Source organism: Podarcis pityusensis, assembly GCF_964106645.2.
Source record: "Podarcis pityusensis genome assembly, chromosome: 16".
Taxonomy (NCBI): Eukaryota; Metazoa; Chordata; class Lepidosauria; order Squamata; family Lacertidae; genus Podarcis; species Podarcis pityusensis.
In genome coordinates this window covers 3756614-3769977 of record NC_138041.1, presented here as the reverse complement: position 1 = coordinate 3769977, position 13364 = coordinate 3756614, and the positions used below count along the sequence as shown (strand labels likewise).

The 13364-nt window shown below is 50.6% G+C and overlaps 1 protein-coding gene across 4 annotated transcripts in view; it reads right to left on the bottom strand.

Annotated features, from left to right (window-relative positions):
• SETDB1 (SET domain bifurcated histone lysine methyltransferase 1) overlaps positions 1 to 13364 on the bottom strand; it is a 36144-nt gene that overhangs the window by 13169 nt on the left and 9611 nt on the right. For 3 of the 4 annotated variants that reach the window (XM_080984519.1, XM_080984520.1, XM_080984522.1), the window contains 9 exons: positions 13190 to 13286; positions 11492 to 11620; positions 9106 to 9307; positions 7478 to 7551; positions 5906 to 6111; positions 5035 to 5164; positions 4611 to 4752; positions 3514 to 3678; positions 1331 to 1933 (listed from right to left, as the gene is read on the bottom strand). In XM_080984519.1, coding sequence (XP_080840645.1) covers positions 1331 to 1933; positions 3514 to 3678; positions 4611 to 4752; positions 5035 to 5164; positions 5906 to 6111; positions 7478 to 7551; positions 9106 to 9307; positions 11492 to 11620; positions 13190 to 13286 — 1748 coding nt within the window. The remainder of the gene's footprint in view (positions 1 to 1330; positions 1934 to 3513; positions 3679 to 4610; positions 4753 to 5034; positions 5165 to 5905; positions 6112 to 7477; positions 7552 to 9105; positions 9308 to 11491; positions 11621 to 13189; positions 13287 to 13364) is intronic. The other variant, XM_080984521.1, reaches the window with a different exon arrangement.

Here is a 13364-nt window from a genome sequence, read left to right as displayed (position 1 = left end):
AGCAGCCCCAGAGCGGTTTGCAATCCCACCTCCTGTTCAGCTGGAGAACATGGCCAGAACAGCACTTTTAAGAATTGGCGCCCAAGTTCAATTCTGTCCCCCCCCCCCCATCCTACCATCCCTTTTCCGTTGTGTGTCGGGTCTTTAATTTAGACCGTAAGCCTGCGGGCAGAGATTGCCATCTTTTTAACTGATGGCACATAAGTCTCCCTGGGAGCCTTTGCAGCTGAAGAGCAGGGCAGAAACTCTCCAAATTAACTGAAATAAATAGATATAGTGTAGTCGCATTTATGGATTTAAAAGGTGTCGTGAGTCACTTGAGAGACCTTCCGAGTTATAAGCAACAAACGAGCCCAATCATAATTATACCCCCCCTGCCACAGGTGCTACATAACACCCGCTCCGCGTTTGTTAGAAACCGATCTTTTAGCAGCACCTGCCCTCTGGAACTCCCTGACTATTGATATCGGGCTGGCGGCTGTGCTGTAACCTTTGCTGCGACATCTAAAATTTCTGTTTAGACAGAGCCCATTCAGCCACACAAACAGGACTCTCCTCATCTGTGATTCTCAGCAGCTGGCAGCACCTACAGCAGCCATTCACTTGCCTTCCGTTCGTAGAGTTGGAAGGGACCCTGGGGTCATCCAGTCCAACCCCCTACAATGCAGGAATCTAGGTGGGGCTCGAACACACAGCGCTGAGACTGACCCGACTGAGCTACGCCAGACTGATGTACGTTTTGATCTGTTCTTGGTTTATTTGTTGATTTTTATCTTTTGAATATTTCTAAGACTTGTTTCTAACCAACAATTTCATTATACTATTCTCTTTCTAAACTGCTTGGGGTCTTAAAAACAAACACACCATTGAGCAGCATATAAATAAACAGATACAGCCGTACCTTGAAGCCGAATGCCTTGGCTCCTAAACAAAATTGCCTCCCGGACGATCGAAACCCGGAAGTGAGTATTCCAGTTTCCAAACGATTTTCGGAATCCAAACACCCGGGGCAGCTTGTGATTGGCTGCAGGATGCATCCTGCAGCCAATCAGAAGCCATGCTTTGGTTTCCGAATGGTTCTGGGAGTCGAATGGGAGTCAAGGTACCACTGTACAGGAAACAACTAGGTGCATCCAACTGGCGTGCACATACAGCGCTGTCCCCGGAAGTGGCCGGAAGAGGGGGGTGGATGGGATTACACACATGGGGGTCAGGAACACAACCCCCACGCAAAACAAGTCATTGCTGCAAATAACTGCAGGGCCCTCCAGCTGAAACAGGGTCCTTCCCACCCACCAGCCGGTTTTGGGGAGAAGAGGAAGCCGCTCACTTATCCCGGCACCCGTCCTCGCAGTCGCAGCCCACCAGGAAATCGGCGCTGGTGTTGATGTAGACCCCCTTCCCGGGGATGCGCTCCTTGCTGTAGGCCACCTGGGGTGGGGCGGTGTTGTCGATCTCGTTGACGCAGGAGAGGGGGACGTCCTCCTTGCCCATGGTGATGTCGGGGATGTAGTAGTAGGGCTTGTAGGGCTGGAACCTGCGGTCCACCAGGACGTAGGGGTCCAGGCAGAACATCTCCAGGAAGAGGAAGTCGCAGTTCGTCTCGAAGAGGTAGCGCTCCACCTCCGCCATGCTGCGCAGGCACAGCCCGCACGGCGTCTTGTAGATGACGTGGAAGCCCGTCTTGCGGTTGATCCGCCGGCGGGCCGTCATGCGGCGGAAGTCGTACAGCAGCGGGACGAGGAGGGGGTTCCGGCTGCGGTGCTGGTCGGTCTGGAAGGGGCGCGTCCGGGAGAGGCAGGTGTAGTTGCAGACGTGGGGCAGGTAGAAGAGCTTCTCCACAGGGGCCCGGTAGTTGGGGTCGTTGGGCACCCGGTCCATCATGCCGTAGAACTGCGGCGTGGGGCTGGTGGAGGGCTGGGCGCCCGAGAACCTTCCGGGGAGAGAGTTGGGGTGGGGTTGGGGAGAGAGGGGGGCTGGCAGTAAGCACAACAGGTGCAGCTGGTTCAGGATCCACCCACCCGCCCCCGCTTTTCAGCCGCCATTTGCCTGCACAAAGCAGAGTTACTCATTTTGCGGCACTTCTATTCTGCTGTTTGCATTTGGATTTGATATCCAGCTTTATCACTACCCTAAGGAGTCTCAGAGGGACGCGGGTGGCGCTGTGGGTTAAACCACAGAGCCTAGGACTTGCCGATCAGAAGGTCGGCGGTTCGAATCCCCGCGACAGGGTGAGCTCCCGTTGCTTGGTCCCTGCTCCTGCCAACCTAGAAGCTCGAAAGCACATCAAAGTGCAAGTAGATAAATAGGTACTGCTCTGGCAGGAAGTAAACGGCGTTTCCGTGCACTGCTCTGATTCGCCAGAAGCGGCTTAGTCATACTGGCCACATGACCTGGAAGCTGTACGCCGGCTCCCTCGGCCAGTAAAGAGAGATGAGTACCGCAACCCCAGAGTTGGCCATGACTGGACCTAATGATCAGGGGTCCCATTACCTTTAAGGAGTCTCAAAGTGGCTAACAATCTCCTTTCCCTTCCTCCCCCACAACAAACACTCTGGTGAGGTGAGTGAGGCTAAGACTTCAGAGAAGTGTGACTAGCCCAAGGTCACCCAGCAGCTGCATGTAGAGGAGCGGGGATGCGAACCTGGTTCACCAGATTACGAGTCTACAGCTCTTAACTACTACACCACACTGGAGAAATTGGTGTGTTGGAGTGTCAGACTATAGTCTGGAAGACGAGGGTTCGAATCCTCACTCAACCACTACACCATACTGTCTGATGGTGATGCTAAGTCAAAGTCCACATTTATGGCTTGTTTTCTCTTTGCCAGGCTCAGTCTGGCTCCTAAATGGAGTATGGAACAGGAGTAACTTACACCAACTTAACTTAAACTGGTTTCCTATACTCAGGATTGTTCTGTAAGTCTCTGTCTACCTCTGAGGCTGGAGACAAGAGGGGGGTGGATTTGAGAAGATGAAAGGATGCTAACGGTATGTATGCCCATCCCACTTTTGCCTCTGGTAAGTGGATTTTGCTGGGTTTGTTTGTACAAAAAGTGTAGTTAAGTCCAGTCAAAGGCGACTATGTGGTTGTGGCCCTCATTTCACTTTCAGGACGAGGGAGCTGACGTTTGTCCACAGACAGTTTTCTGGGTCATGTGGCCAGCAGGACTAAACTGCTACTGGTGTAACAGAACACCGTGACGGAAACCAGAGTGCACGGAAACACCGTCTACCTTCCCGCCGCAGTGGTACCTATTTATCTACTTGCGCCAGTGTGCTTTCAAACTGCTATGTTGGCAGGAGCGGGGACAGAGCGGTGGGAGCTCACCCCGTCCTGGGGATTAATAAAGAGTAAGCTTCCAGCTTTAGACTTGCCTGTTCCCCCTGCCCTGCCCACCCAATGCACAGAGGCTGGCAGAGTTGCCATGGAGTAGGCAGGGCCAGCAAGGGATGGCGATATGGCTATTTACGTTCCCTGCTGTGTGTGCTTTCACAACTCTTGACACTCACCGGAACTGCTGGGTCACGCCCGTCTTGCCCACGGGAGGCGTTTCGCTCAGGATGGGGGAGGTCGGGGAGGGCGGCCCCGATCCCACCGAACCGGGACGCAAGAACGAAGTGCTCTTCTTCGCCACCTGCTGCTTCTTGGCCTGAGCGAGCTGGCTCTCGAGGCTTCTGCGCCAAAAGGAGGAAAGCGAGAGATTCAGTACAAAACTCCCAAGGTTAAGGAAGGAGGGAGAAATGGCTGGAGTACGCCGGGCAATTGCTTCTGTCCTAGGAGTCCAACTCCCATCATTCCCAGCAAGTGCGAGCAGTTGTTGTGGATGATGGGATTTGGAGTCCAGGGTTGCGGGGGAAGACCAGCGCCATCCGTTCCAAGGAGTGGTGGCTCCCCAGGGTCTCAAGTGGAAAGACTTCTCTCATCATTTGTGACTTTAGCCTTTTAGCTCATAGCTGTCAACTTATAGATTTGAAAATAAGGGACCAGCAGCCTCGAAAATAAGGGAGCAGCAACCAAAATAAGGGATTTTCCGGGCACAGGTATGTTCGACTTCTGAGCCCCACCGAGCCAAAGGCAGAAAGCCCAGCCAGCAGCCAAACGCAGCCTCAAGCGGTGGTTCCCACAGTGCAGCAACCCGGCAAAGGGGATGCGGCAAGGAAAACCACCGTCACCTCTCCACTGGGAAGCGCTGAGCAAAGGCGAGTCCCCAGGCAACGCAGCCGATTTGATTGGCACAAGGCATGCAAGCTCCACCCCCCCGTCGTTCTTAAGACTCCTTATTGGGTGAGCAACGCAGCCAAGCAACACAGTTGGAGCCTCCCTCCTCCCTGGCCGGCAGGGAGGGAGGGAGAGGAGCTGCTTCCTTTGAAACCCGGGAAATTTAAGGGACATCATCCATAAGGGACAGCAGCGGGACACGGCGCTGGGATAAGGGAGTTTCCCGCCAAATAAGGGACGGTTGACAGCTATGCTTTTAGCTGAACACACCAAACCCAAGACTGCCAGCCTGCAGACCTTGGAGCGACGCCACTTTGCCCGCCAGCGAACAGAGCAAGCGATAACCCTCCCAGGCTCCCCATCGGGGAAGCAATCCTCAGCGACTTACTCCACGTCAATGAACTGGGGCGAAACCGGCTGGGACATCATGACAGGCATTGGCGGAGGAGGCTCCACGGGCTTGAACTGTGAGCTGCTCCCCGTTAAGTCGTGCGTGTACTGGACGACCGGCCCTTTGCTCCGGACGGCCCCTGGAGGGAGAGAGAGAGAGAAAGAGAGAAGGAAAAGTTTAGGGCAGGAGAGGAGCCTGGAGACAGAGGCGGGCAAGTCGATTTCACACAGCTGTGTCCCAAAATGTGGGTCCCTGTTGTTATATTCTTTTTTCTGGTTTGGTTGCAAATTGCTTCGGGGAAGGGATGCATGAATTTAACAAACTTAACCTTGCGTTATCTCCCCCTCCTCATTCCCAACAATGCGGGTCACGGGCAATTCTCAGAATGGCGCTTAGAAAGACAGGAGGCGGCTGGCTTTACCGACGTTGGGGCGAGTCCTCATTTGCCCTCCTTGCTTTTTCTCCAGGGTGGAAGCGGTGGAGGTCTTCATGCTGAACATCGGCTCCAGGCGGGTGGATCCCCGGTAGATCCATTCACAGCGCTTGTCGTCCTGGCCGTGCGGGGAGAGCAAAAAGGCACCGTGGCTCAGTTCCGTCAGGGAGGGTCAAAGGACTAATGCACACATACAAGTTTAGCACTCTTGGTCACACTGGGCTTCTGGTGCCGTACACCCTCCTGTCCTGCAGGGGGAGTGTGTCAACACACACATACACCAGACGTCCAGTGGTACAGCAGTAATCTTTTGGTCACACTGGACTTCCTGTGCTATGTACCCTCCGGACCTATAGGGGGAAGTATGTACACAAACACCCACCCCAGTACCCATCTCTTGGTCACATTGGGCTTCTGGTGTGTTACATTCTACTGTCCTACAGGGGGAGTGTGTCAACACAACCACCCCCCCCCCAGAAGTCCAGTGGTACAGCACTAATCTGTTGGTCACACTGGACTTCCTGTGCTATGTACCCTCCTGACTTGTAGGGGGAAGTATGTATGCAAACACCCGCCCCAGCACCCATCTCTTGGTCACACTGGGCTTCTGGTGCGCTACATCCTACTGTCCTGTAGGGGGAGCTTGTACACATACACACACACACACACACACACACACACACACACCAAAAGCCCGGCAGTTCAGCACTTGTCTCTTGCATTCGCTGCTGTTCACCCCCCTGTCCTGTAGGGGAGCAACGAATCTCACGTCCTGGGGAAGACGCGGAAAGGGCAGTGGACCCCACTTGTATTCCGACAGAGAGATAATCCAAAGCAGGCAAGGAAGGGTGAGCGATACCTTAGCAGATCCTACCAGGAAGAGGATTTTGACCAGGCTCCCATCCACTTCCTCCACGCGGGACTTCCACCAGGTCCCCTCCCACTCGGTTTTGATCAGCTGGCCGCTCTTGAGCAAGACCATTGGCCGGTTCGGGTACGCCGTGACGTACTCCTCGATGAAATCCCGGCACGAGATGTCTTCTATGTCCTCCCACGACTTCTTGACTGGTGGAAGGAAAACACACGGATTGCTTTTTTATTTTTTTAAGGAAGGAATTTAAAAAATGATTTTCCCCCGCATGGAACTCTTTTCAAAATACTTCTCTTGCCTTTCCAGCTTCATCATCCACACAAAGCAACTCATAAAGGGAGGCTCTTGCCTGGCACCATCACTGCATGTCTTTAGGCGCCAGGCAAAAAAACCTCCTTTTTCATCAGGCCTTTGGCTTTTAATTATCTATATAGCAAGGTTTCCCAAACCTGGTTCCCCAGATCTTTTTGTATCCCCTTATCCCTGACCAATGGTCCTGCAAGGAATGATGGGGGTTATACTTCAAAAAGAGCCAGATACCCTGATCTGTGGCCTTATTGGGTAGTTTGGATGATTTAATACCACACACACACACACACACACACACACGGTGGTACTTCGGTTTCCGAGCATCTCAGAAGCCGAATGTTTCGGTTTTCGAATGCCGAAAACCCAGAAATAAATGCTTCTGCTGCATGTTTTCCAATTTTCTCAACTGAAATTGCTGCCTGCCCTTTGTGCCTTGGTTGTCGAATGTTTCAGGAGCCAACCGTCTTCCAGAACAGATTATGTTCGACAACCGAGGTATCACTTTGTGTGTGTGTGTGTGTGTGTTTGTGTGTGTGTGTGTGTATATATCCTATTCAAATTGAAATGCTGCCCCTCAATGAGGCCAAACTAAGGTTCACAAAATGTTTAGGGGTATGCGTCCCCCCAGAAAAAAAGCACTGAATGGGGTGTGGGTGTATATATATGTATGTATGTATGTATGTATGTATGTATATGTATACTGTATGTATATGTGTGTGTGTATACAGTGGCACCTCGGGTTAAGTACTTAATTCGTTCCGGAGGCCCGTTCTTAACCTGAAACTGTTCTTAACCTGAAGCACCACTTTAGCTAATGGGGCCTCCTGCTGCTGCCACGCCACCGGAGCACAATTTCTGTTCTTATCCTGAAGCAAAGTTCTTAACCTGAAGCACTATTTCTAGGTTATCGGAGTCTGTAACCTGAAGCGTATGTAACCCAAGGTACCACTGTGTGTGTGTGTGTGTGTGTGTGTGTGTGTGTGTGTGTATAAAATAATGCTGGTTTTAGCGTACTGTATGTGCTTGCTTTTTTGCTGAAACAGTTGGAAGGCGCTTCGAGTTGCCTAGCAAACCTTAGGGATGCAAAGCTGCTACCACCTTTCCCTTACTGTAATGCTGCTGTTTCAGTTGATTGCCATCTCCCTCTACACACACAGTTTTTGTAAATAGAGAAAAGCCTCACACCCTCAGAAGGCAGAAGAGACACCCGTTTAGATAAATGAACAATTGGACTGAAACAAACAAACTCACGAGGCCTGCAGATCAGGTAGAGCTCTGGCTGGACGACGTAGGAGGCGTAACCATCATCGAAGAAGATGAGGAACCTGGGAGGGAGGAGGGAGGCAGCGCACAGTTAAACGGCAGGACTCAATCCCAAGGATTCTAGCAAAATCTCTTTCCTTTAATGCTTTAAAAAGTTGTCTTTATCCATTTTTCTCTTACTGGTCATTTCATTGTTTTATTCCTTTTTGCAAACCACTTCCAGGGATTTTGCTGTTGCTGCTGTTGTTTTTTTGGTTTACAGTCAAGTGATATATGCATTTTTGGAAAGAAATAAGTGTTAGGGGAACAGGGTGCTCGCAAATCCTTCTATACCGAAAAACCACACACCCATACTTCTATGCAAGTTAAGACAAACCCCCTGGGAGATCTACCCCTGGCAATCCAGAGTGAACTTCTGCCCACTTCACAAGGTTAGGGTGAGTGACAGGGGTCCCTATTTGCACATTAATGCCTAGCCCAACCCTAGCTTAGCTTCTCTCTCTGTTCCTTGCGGACTCTCCCTAGGCCCGATTCCTCTATTCGAGTAATTCTGCCTGCCTGGAAATGTGTCCTTGAACTCTGTGTTACTCGCTTCTCTGGATGCAGGCTAGAAGGTGTGTGAGTGTACAGTCACACCTTGGTTTTCGAACGCCTTGTGACTCAAACGTTTTGGCTCCCGAATGCTGCAAACCTGGAAGTGAGTGTTCCGGTTTGTGAACGTTCCTTGGAACCCGAATGTCCGACACAGCTTCCGATTGGCTGCAGGAAGCTTCCTGCAGCCAATCGGAAGCTGTGCCTTGGTTTTCGAACATTTTCAGAAGTCGAGCGGATTCCGTTCAAGAACCAAGGCACAACTGTATTATATATTTCATTTATTTCATAAATTTTTTTAGACTGCTTGACTTTAAAAATCTCAAAGTGGTTTACAAAAGAGATAAAGCAATAAAAATTTTCAGTAAGGAAAATTAACAGCAATCGTTTAAGACTGAAAACGGGTAAAACTTGCATCAAACTTTCTAAACATCAGGCCAGGCGTGTCTGAACAAACATGTTTTTAGCAGGCGCCGAAAAGGAGCACAAGGAAAGCGCCTGCCTGCTGTCAATAGGCAGGGAGTTCCAAAGTGTAGGAACTAGTCTACCGTGCAAAAAAGGTAAAATCGGACATACATTGCTCCACCCACTAATGAAAATCTACATTCCACCTGACTGTAATGAAACCTCAGAGCTGTTTTTTACGCAAAAATAAGGCAAAATAGGGGATTAAAAATCAACGATAAAAATTCAGTTAAAAGCAGGTCGCTGAAACATTCAACAGCAAACTTTTTTTAAAAAACATAACCCAGAACTTTTACGTGTCTGGAGAGGCTGGTCTGAACGAAGATGTTTTCTGTAGTTGCCTCTGGCCCCCACGAAACTGCCCAGAAAGGAATGTGGCCCTTGGGCTTCAAGGAAAAAGTTCTCCGCTGTTGCTAGCCTGCCTCCCGCTTTGGTCCTGCTTCTCTAAATGAATATATCGGAGGCAACGATGCGCATTCATGTGTTAACTGGCCGGGAAAGAACTGCAATGGTTTCTTGACAAGAAAAAGGAAAAGGTCACCCCTCTGACCCGCCCAGACCTCATCTTGTTCTTGACGTTGGGCGTCTCGGCCACGATCCCGGCGTACAGCCACATCTGGTTGCCGTCCTTGTACTTAGCCACCACCCGGCTCCCAACATGGAGCTTGTCGGCAGAAGGATGGTAGTCGTAGGCGATGTGGTTCCCCGAGAGAAGGCTCTTCCCTTTGTTGTCGAACTTCACCTTGTATTTCTTCCCAGGGCCTGGGAGAGGGCGAAAGGGGAGGGGCGGTGGCTGAAAAATGGGGCGACCCTGGCTCACAACTTTACCATACAATACCTTTATTGTCATTGTCCCATACAGAACAATGAAATTGAAAAAACAACATAAGACATTCAAAACCCCCTAAAAACTCTGAAACCCCATTTTAAAATACAATATACTCCGATAGAGACTCCTTATACTGCGTTTAAAACCAAAATCGCATTTGAACAGAAACTGTTTCTCAGGTGGCTAGTCCTAGTCTTTATAACCCTGTACCTTCTTCCAGAAGGCAGAAGCTGAAAGAGATCATTTCTGGGGTGCGCACTATCCTGCGCTATCTCTGCAGCTTTCTTATGGCACCTGGAAGCATAGATTTGATCTAAGGTGGGAAGAGTGCACGCAATTATTCTCTCTGCAGTCTTTACAACCCTGGACAGCATTGTTTTTCCCCTGACCGTGCAGCTCCCAACTTTTTTTTCATTCCAGCCGGTCATTACAAATAGGGGTCAATTTTTAACCTAAGCTTTTTTTGGGGGGGGGGGGAGAGTATTAGAAGTGATGTGGCAGTTATCAGGGGGCGAGGATCCTTTGCTATTCAAGTAGGTAGACCCCCAGATGGCTCTCTTCCCCTCCCCAAACCCTTCCCTTCTTTCCTTATTTCAAAAAAAATACACACAGCGCTCGGTTGTTTAAAAATGCAACGTCAAAGCTGTTTACAAAAACAGATGGTATGGGATTAGCAGTAAGAAAAGTTAACAGCGATAATTTAAGACTTCCAAAAAGACTAAAAACAGATTAAAACGTGCACATCAGATTTCTAAACTTCTGGGTGGGCTTGTCTAAACAAGGATGCTTGCTGAAGAGAGTAGATAAAAAGGTAAAGGTAAAGGGACCCCTGACCATTAGGTCCATTCGTGGCCGACTCTGGGGTTGCGGCGCTCATCTCGCTTTACTGGCTGAGGGAGCCGGCGTACAGCTTCCGGGTCATGTGGCCAGCATGACTAAGCCGCTTCTGGCAAACCAGAGCAGCGCACGGAAACGCCGTTTACCTTCCCGCTGGAGTGGTACCTATTTATCTACTTGCACTTTGAGGTGCTTTCGAACTGCTAGGTTGGCAGGAGCAATGGGACCGAGCAACGGGAGCTCACCCCGTCGTGGGGATTCGAACCGCCGACCTTCTGATCGGCAAGTCCTAGGCTCTGTGGTTTAACCCACAGCGCCACCCGTGTCCCTTAAGAGAGTAGATAGAAAGCACCAAAAGGCTGGGAGTTCTGAAGCATAGTTGCTGCCGCCCTAAAAAGATCGAGATGTTACAATTGCAGAATGGGCATTATGTGGTATCCGTAGCAGCGCCTGTTCTGCCAATCCTGACAGCCAATCCTGACAGCTGGGCAGAGCCACCCACCTGTCAATCATCTGGCTTTTTTTTTTTTTTTGCCACCTCAATGGTTTTCAGAACACCCTCTCCAAACGCTGTTTCGCCCTGTGTTTTGAAGAGAGAGGAGTTTCTGCAGATCCGACAGTCAGCTGATCAGCAGTGCCCCCAAACACCGTCTCAGGCAAGCCTCACCAACACCTGCCCGCCTCACCTGTGGTTACCGTATTCTTCGCTCTGTAGGACGCACCCGACCGTAGGAGGCACCTTGTTTTAGAGGGGGGGAACAAGAAAAAAAAAGTCTCCCCCTCTCTGCTCAGTGCCCCTTCAGCGAAGCGGCAGGAGAAACGGAGCCCCTTCCATTTCTCCTCCTGCTTCGCTGAAGGGGCGCTGCGCAGCTCTCCCTCCCAGCTAAAGACAGGAGAGTCTTGCTCTCCCAGCTTCAGCCAAAGGAACCCGAGCACTCCAGGTGGCTATCGCTGAAGCCAAGGAGCCTGCATTCGCTCCATAGGACGCACAAACATTTCCCCTTAATTTTTAGAGGGGAAAAAGTGCATCCTATAGAGCGAAAAATACGGTATATATTCCAGCTGAGACCAGGCAGGCCCACTCTCCCTGTTGAACTTTCGGTGCCTGCTGAAGACCTTCCTAATATATCCCAGGAAACATTTTAACTGAATTCTGGTGTTACCGATTTCTGTTTCTGCAGCGCATCCTCGCACATCGCTTAGTGGCGAGTGCACATGAGAGGCAAGCTCTAAGTAAATAAAACAGTACAATCCTTTGGGCAGCAGGCTGCCACACTCACCCACAGTCTGGATGGCAATCAGGGTGCCCTTGTGCCAGGTCTTTGTCCTCTTCTTCCCCAGGACGCGGTCTCCGATGGACAGGTCTCCATCATGGGTGAGCTCGCAGCCAGGACTCACCTGCTGGGATCCTGCAACAGGCAGAGGGGGGAGGATACTTGAGAACCGTTTCCTTTAGACCCTCGTGCTCCAGATCCGTCACTGCTGTCATTATGGGATGCTCTGCCACGCGACCTGGAGGTCTGCTCTGCGACGGTGTGGATCAGGGTCAAAAAGCCTCTGGATCTAGTGGTACCTTGGAAGTCGAGCGGAATCTGTTCTGGAAGTCCCTTCGACTTCCAAAACGTTCAGAAACCAAAGAGCGGCTTCCAATTGGCTGCAGGAAGCTCCTGCAGCCTATCAGAAGCTGTGTCGGACATTCGGGTTCCAAAGAACGTTCGCAAACCGGAACACTCACTTCCAGGTTTGCAGCGTTCAGGAGCCAAAACGTTCGACTCACAAGGAGTTCAGGTTCCAAGGTACGACTGTATTTGCAATTTTGCAGGTCCTCACCCAGAAGCATCTCACTCATGCTCACAGAACTGCCGACAGAAGACTAGGGAAGTTTAAGGGATTGCTTCTTCATTCACCCCAAAATTATTATGTCTACCCTTGTCTCTGCAGCTATCCCTCTGAAATATCTCAGGCTTCAGTGCTTTCTGGAGGGATGACCTTGCTGGCCAAAGATAAGAAAGTTGAAGACAGATTGCAAGAGAGAGAGAGAGAAGTTACTGCCAGGAACTTGACAATAAACTGCTTGAGCATTTCTGGTTGTACCCCATTATTGTTTACTAAAAAAAATGCTGCTGTTTTATACCCAGATTGGCAGTTCTTCTATGCAACATTCCTCGTGAATTTGGATTCATGTCACCAACCGTAAGCAGAGCTGTATTATATTATGTGGTTTTGTATCTTGATTTTATTCTGTGAACCGCCCTGAGACCCCCCGGGTATAGGGCGGTATATAAATTCAATAAATATTAATATTAATAACAATAACCCTGCAGCCTATGAAGTGCCCCAGACTGAGGAGGCCTCCCCGCCCCCCAAAAAGCCAAATCAGGATCTGAATCAAATCTTCTGGCCAGTACCGTATTTTTTGCCCTATAGGGCGCATCGGCCCACAGGGTGCACCTAGTTTTTTTTTGGGGGGGGGGAATAAAGGAAAATTATTCCCCCCCCCCCGGTGCAGGGCTGGGGCGGGGGAAGCCCGAGTTTCCCCCGACCCCAGCCCCCAGAAGAGGCTGCTATCCTCAAGCCTTGGGAGCCTGGCGGGAAGTCCAGCCGGTCTCCCCAGGCTTGCGGATATCTGCCCGAAGCCTGGAGAGCGAGAGGGGTCGGTGCGCACCTACGCCTCTCACTCTCCAGGCTTCAGCGAAAGCCTGCATTCGCCCCATAGGACGCACACACATTTCCCCTTCATTTTTGGAGGGGGAAAAGTGCGTCCTATAGGGTGAAAAATACGGTATATGCCATGGATGCAAACCAATCACAAGGTTCCCTTTAGCCACACACACACACACTGGCAAGTGGACTCCAGAGGACTGACCACCCCAGTGTACACAGATAAAAATATAGCCCTGAAAAATGTTAGCAGGAAGGCTGCAAGGCTGAAGCCAGCTCACATATTGGACCACTGATATTTTTTCGCGCACAACTACCCCTGTAGGAATCCAGGCCGTCCTTTTTGTTCACGGCGTCCATGAATTTCTGAACATCCTGCGCAGACTTCCTCATGGCAGCCATGGCTTCCCGAAGCTGCAGACAGAAGGGACAGGCATCTCTTAATTACCTCCTTTTAAAAATTTTCCCGGGAGAACAAAACAAGCACAGGAC